The 6907-nt window shown below is 36.0% G+C and overlaps 1 protein-coding gene across 1 annotated transcript in view; it reads right to left on the bottom strand.

Annotated features, from left to right (window-relative positions):
- Window positions 1-6907, bottom strand: part of ZBTB41 (zinc finger and BTB domain containing 41) — a 36837-nt gene that overhangs the window by 16740 nt on the left and 13190 nt on the right. Inside the window, exon 6 of the mRNA XM_008071161.2 lies at window positions 1058-1187. Within this exon, the coding sequence (XP_008069352.1) occupies window positions 1058-1187 (130 nt within the window). The remainder of the gene's footprint in view (window positions 1-1057; window positions 1188-6907) is intronic.

The raw sequence follows: 6907 nt of genomic DNA, 5'->3' as shown, positions 1-6907 counted from the left end.
TTGCCTGAGCCCGCGGGTTCGAGACCCGCCTGGGCAACTTGGCGAGACCTCATCACTACAGTAAATCAAAAATCAGCTGGGTGTGGTAGCGCGTGCCTGTAGTTCCAGCTACTCGGATGGCTGAGGCGGAAGGATCGCCGAAGCCCAGCGGCTCGAGGCTGTGGTGGCCGGGAGCAGCCGCTGCACTCCAGTCTGGGTGACAGAGTGAGACTCCGACTCAAAAAAAAAAAAAAGCAGCAATATATTTGCCCTTAGGTTACTCAGATTTTCAGACAACAGTCTTCTAATCTGCAGTCTATAGAATAAAATCTAAAAGCCAAGATGTTGGCAGGGATAAGACCAGGAGCTCACTGCTTGAAGCATTTAGAGGAGAGTGGGCACATTCAGGGTAGTATGGCTGTTGACTGCTTTCAGCATTCAGAATGCATCCAATCAGACAGCAACATGGCATACTCTAGTCCAGCAGTACTGTTGGGAGAGGGACAGGTGTCTAGCAATAATGACATGCATGTGTGAATGGTGGAACGGAATCCAGTGACCTAACTTGTAAAACTTCTAAAGTTTTTACACTAGTGATCCTGTTTTACCTTTCCTTTACTCTGGTTCCAGAGGTACCTGACACTGCCACTTCCTATACCTTTTGAGGATTCTGTGATATAAACTAGGTTCTCATATTTCTCCCTTGCCACTTTGGGATTTGTCTTTCTTATATCTGCTAAGTCAGTTACCACTGATCCATCTGCTTTATAGATTTAAAATCTGTGTCATTCTTGTTTTCCTTCTGTTCTCCCTGTCTTTGTGGCTTACTGTCTTTAAAAAATGTTAAACATGAAAAAAGCCTTTAATGTATTCTTAGTGGGGTTTCAAGAGATAAATATGTACTTTAATCACCTAAACCTGCAAATCTTGAACCCATATTCTCTTCTATAATATTTTGCATAATTTTTTCCTTATATTTCAAACTATAGCATAATTCAGGTATTTTGTATCTTGTGTTACTCTAACAAATCTATATAACAGTAACAGGATTTTTCTGGGTGTGCCGATAATTCTTCACCTTTCTCGTACTGATTTTCCACAGATAAAGCAAGTCCATTTTCTCTTTCCACCATGAGTACATTCTATATGGCGTTTCAAATTTCCAGTGTCATTAAATTGGCGACCACATATATCACATGGAAAAGGACCTATAAAGGAAAAATAGTGTGCATTTAAAAAGTAGATACTAAGTTAAATTTAATAGTTACGCTATAAGTTTATGCTTGTCACTATTAGTGCCTATGTCATAATATACTGCAATTATTTATTTATAGCTTGCTCTTCTCTTCTAGATGTTTATTCCTAGAAGAGACAGGCTACAATTATATCTATATCCCTAGAGCCGAGTACAGGACTTAGCATCTAATAGACATAAAATAAAACTGACTAAACTAATGAGTTAATAAATTGAAATAGCCAGTCCCTAGTCTGAAATTAAACTGGAACAAAGAAGAAAATACTACATACTAAGTTTCTTGAGAAAGGATGTAATAAGAAACTCTGGAAGAATAATCAGAGGATGTAAAACAGTTCATAGTTTGAAAATATATTGCTAATATATTCCTAATAACAAGTTTTTAGTGTTATTGAGCAGACTGAAAATACTGCAGCACATTCCTGTTTATATACCTGTTCATATTAATATTGACTGGATTTTGAATTTCACTATGATTTTACCAAATAAGCAACTGTAGGGAAGACAATATTCCACTGAATGATAAACCAAAAGGAAGACATAAGATGTGTGAAAAAGAAATATAGTAAATACAGTACAAGGAAGAAATATATTTAAAAGTCAATGTCAAGGAATTTGGAAGGAAAAACTGAAGAAGAAATTCTAATGAATTAATCATACTAGCACAATGGAAAAAAATGCAACTAAGACACTAGAATTCAGAAATGTATCTACAAGCAAAACTGCTTGGTAGCCACAATAGCTTTGAGTAAATTTTGACATGTTTTCCACATTAGAAATGAAAGATGACCTAAAAATGTATACTGTATTGTCTTAACATATTCTCATTTTAAATCTCTAATATTTAATTTTACATCAGATCTGAATCTTCTACTCATTAACTCATTGAACAAGTATTTACTGATTTTTAATTCATGTCAACCCCTATGTTAAGTGCTCTGAAAAATCTATCCACCTCCCCTCAACCAAAAAAAAAAAAAAAAAAGCTCCATGAAGTTGGAAGAGAGTCAGTATTTGCATAACTAAAAATAAATAGATGAAGTAAATAAAATGAACTTATTATGAGAAATGTGTGTTAAATAATGAAATAGCTACTAAAATCCTTCTACAAAAGATACCTGCACACACGTTTACTGCAATACTATTCACAATAGCAAAAATGTAGAACCAACCGTGCTGCCCATCGAAACCTGACTGAATAAAAAAAATGTGGTATATAAACATGATGGAATATTATGCAGCCATAAAGAAGGATAAACATGGACTTCGCAGCAACTTGGATGAATTTAGAGTCAATAATACTCAGTGATCTATCACAGAATCAATGAACTGAGTTCCACATGTTCTCACTTATAAGCAGACCCTGAGCATTTACCATAATAAGAAAGGGACTGGCAGTGGTGAGATACTGCTAGGATGTGGGGGGTGGGTGACACAACATCAGTAAGTGTATCTGATCTCAAACCAGGCAAAGTGGGGACCAAAGGGAGGCACAAACTTTACCTGTACAATGTCCATTTGTATACTTAATCCTGAACTGCTACACACATCTTTAAAATAAAAATATAAATAAATTTAAAAAGAGAACAAGGTCTCACTATGCTGCCTAGGCTGCCCTTGAACTCCTGGGCTCAAGCAATCCTCCTGCCCTCAGCCTCCCAAAGTGCTTGGATTATAGGCATGAGCCACTCACTGTATCTGGCCCTACTAGTATAACTGTTTATAAAATAACAACTATATATATAGCTGAAGGCTCCAGGCAGGCAAAGGAAGAAATAAAGCATTCTCTTTCACGTTCAGTTACTTATCAGAATCATGAGAAAAAATAACAACTACATTTTTCCCTATAGTGGATAGCCAGTTTTTAACTTTTATTTTTGAATTAAAGCTGGGAACTTAAACGAAAGCAGATCTTCATGCCAATTATTTAGATAGAAGAGAATTACAAGATCTGTTTTTTTAAGGTCAAATTATAACATTTACACTGATACAAGGGGGGACTCCCCCCAAAATCAGAATTATTTTTTGAAGAGTGGGCCCCTTGTACAGGCCTTCCCTATTAGGTAAGTGTTCTAGCAGCCCATCAGCATCAGTGTCCAGCTAGCATTGTTATGAGAGATTGCATTCGGCTTCAGGAAATTTTTTTTGGAGATTTTTTCCAACACATTTGCCCATTTCATGAGGGGTGATTTCCAAATGCTCCTGCCCACACTGTGCTGAGTGTTCACCAGTTTTTGACCAAAAAAGGTAAGAGCCCCATGCCTGATCCTCACTGTTCACCTGATCTCAGCCCAAGTGACTTTTGTTTCCCTAGATGAAAAAAGTCCTCAAAGGGAAACGTTTGGTTAATATGGAAGAGTTCAAACAAAACACCAAAAAAGGCCCAAAGTCCTAAAAAGGCATCAGAACTGACAAGTTCAAAAACTGTTCTGAGCAGTGGAAAAAGCATCTTGATAGGTATATTACAACAAAGAGTACCTTGAAGGTGACTGAAGTTTAAATAGGTAAGGATAAATATACAATTTTTTACAAATAAATTCCAAGCTTTTTAATATAGATATACCAGCATATTAAAAATTATTCTCCTTTAACTATTCAGATTGCATTACTTAGATATCTTTCCTTCTGATACAACAGAGTTTATCATCTTAATGTAGACACTATGAGTACAGTATAGCTTTGAATCACCTAAAGCAGCAGTTCTCAAAGTGTGGTATCTAGATCACCTGAACCATCATCACCTGGGAACTTGCTAGAAATTCACATTTTGGGGCCATATCCCACACCTACTGAATCGGATACTCTGGGGAGTCTGTGTTTTAATAAGCTCTCCAGTTGATCATGATACATACCAAATTTAAGCACTCATCTAAATAAATATTTATTTGTCAATATCCATCTTAAATGTGGTAACCAGAAATAAATGTAATTTTCTGGATCAATTCAAAATCAGATGATTATTTCCCTAATTCTGAAAAATTCAGTTTTATTAATATATTTTAAAACTATAATGGTTTTTGTCAATCATATCATATTATTAATTCACATTGTGTCTAAAATGCCTCTGCCATTAACTCCATTGGTAAAATGAGGAGTTTGGATGTACCAATTCACAGTTCTTCAAGACCCAATGGCTAAAAGTCAGATTATTGTCATAAATTTATAACTTTATATTTATTCTCAATTAATTTTAACCTAATTTATTTTGACCTGTTGTACAACATACAAAATTTTCTTTTTTACATATATTTTCTGGTATATTAAATACTCCTGCCAGTTTTATGCCATTATAAATTCATAAACATGAAGTATATGATTTTATCTAAGTTGTCAACAAAAGCAATGACTAGAACAGGGAGAAGATCTCTACCTGGGATGACAATAAATTTATTATTGAATTAAATGTCATACATTTATCAAACTATATTACCATATAGACCACAGTCTCAGTCATAAGCATTAAGAAGATAATTCATCAAATACTATAATGAATTCCAAATATACTAAATTTATTCCATTCCTTGAAAAATGAGTGTTTTCCAAAACAAAAAACCTCATTCCACGCACTCACAAGCCTATCCAAAAATTAAGTGTAAATAAATGCTGTTTATGCCCAATGGCACATATGCCACCAAAAAAACCCAAAATACAAAAACTCCACATATTTACTTTTCTCCAGTAACTACAACATATACAGTGCACCTTCCAATTTATATAACTTCCTTTGCCTAAGCTAATGTAAAGGTTTGCGAAGAGTGGTTCAAGAACCCACCAAAATGAAATTTAAGTATAAATCTAACAAAATATGAGGAAAACTCGACATAAGGAAAACTATAAGACTAATATGAAATAAATCAAATAAGAACTAAATAAATTAAGAGTAAGTCCATAATCATGAACAGGAAGATTCAATACTGTGAAGATGCCAGTTGTTCCCAACTTGATCTACAGAACCAATGCAATCCCAATCGAAATCCCAACAAGTTATTTGTAAATATCAACAAATTGATTCTGAAGTTCATATGGAAAGGCAAAAGAAACAATAGTCAAGAAAAAATTAATGGACAAGAATAAGGTTGAAGGACTGGCACTACTCGACTTTAACACTTACTATAGAGATACAGTAATCAAGACAGTGTGGTATTGAAAAAATAGACAAGCAGATCAATGGAACAGAACAGAAAGCCCGAAACAGACCCACATAAATATGGTCAACTGCTCTTTGACAAAGAAGCAAAGGCAGTACAATACAAATGGTCTAGAACAAATGGACATCCACATGAAAAAATTGAATCAAGATGCAGAACTTACATCCTTTGCAAAAATAAATCACAAACATAAATGTAAAATACAAAACTATAAAACCCCTAGAAAATAATTCAGACAAAAGTCTAGATGATCTTGGGTTTGGCAATGACTTTTTTAGATAAGAAACTAAGGGCACAATCCATGAAAGAAAAAGTAATAAGCTGAACTTTATTAAAATTAAAAATCCCTGCTGTGACAGATTGTCAAGATAATGAAAAGACAAGTTATAGATTGGGAGGAAATACTCTAAAAGAAATATCTGATAAAGAACAATTATCCAAAATATACAAAAAAAACTCTCAAAACTCAACAATAAGAAAATAAACAACTTGTTCTAAAAAGATGATCCAAAGACATAACAGACACCACATCAAAGATATACCAATGGGAGGAAATACTCTAAAAGAAATATCTGATAAAGAACAATTATCCAAAATATACAAAAAAAACTCTCAAAACACAACAATAAGAAAATAAACAACTTGTTTTAAAACGATGATCCAAAGACATAACAGACACCACATCAAAGATATACCAATGGCAAATAAACAAATGAAAAGGTGCTTCTGCCCGGCTCGGTGGCTCAGCCTGTAATCCCGCGCATTTGGGAGGCTGAGGTGAGTGGATTGCCTGAGCCCGCGGGTTCGAGACCCGCCTGGGCAGCGAGACCTCATCTCTACAATAAATCATAAACTAGCCAGGCGTGGTAGCGCGTCCCTGTAATTCCGGCTATTCAGAAGGCTGAGGTGGAAGGATCGCCGGAGCCCAGCAGGTCGAGGCTGCGGTGGCCAGGAGCGGCCACTGCACTCCAGTCCGGGCGACAGAGTGAGACTCCAACTCAAAAAAAAGAAAAGAAAAGGTGCTTCACATCAAATGTCATAGAAGAAATGCAAATTAAATCAATGGGATACCACTACACATCTATTACAATGACCAAAATTCGAACACTGACAACACCAAATGCTGGTGAAGACATGAAGCCAGACACTATTCCTCAATGGTGGGAATGCAAAATGGTACAAACACTTTGAAGACAGTCTGGCTGTCACTTACAAACTAATTTTACTCTTACCAGTTGATCCAGCCTTTGTGCTGCTAGGTATTTACTCAAAGGAGATGAAAACTTACGTCCGCACAAAAACATGCACACAAATGTTCACAGCAATTTTATTCATTTTTATTTTTTGAGTTGGAGTCTCACTCTGTCGCCCAGACTGGAGTGCAGTGGCTGCTCCGGGCCACGGCAGCCTCGACCTGCTGGGCTCCGGCGATCCTTCCGCCTCAGCCTTCCAAGTAGCTGGAACTATAGGCGTGCGCTACTACAACTGGCTAACTTTTGATTTATCGTAGAGATGAGGTCTCGCC

The sequence above is a fragment of the Carlito syrichta genome, unplaced genomic scaffold, assembly GCF_000164805.1.
Source record: "Carlito syrichta isolate Samal-C Ts95f unplaced genomic scaffold, Tarsius_syrichta-2.0.1 Scaffold314133, whole genome shotgun sequence".
In the NCBI taxonomy this organism is placed as follows: domain Eukaryota; kingdom Metazoa; phylum Chordata; class Mammalia; order Primates; family Tarsiidae; genus Carlito; species Carlito syrichta.
The sequence above is the reverse complement of the archived record's forward strand: the minus strand, read 5'-3'. Positions and strand labels throughout refer to the sequence as shown.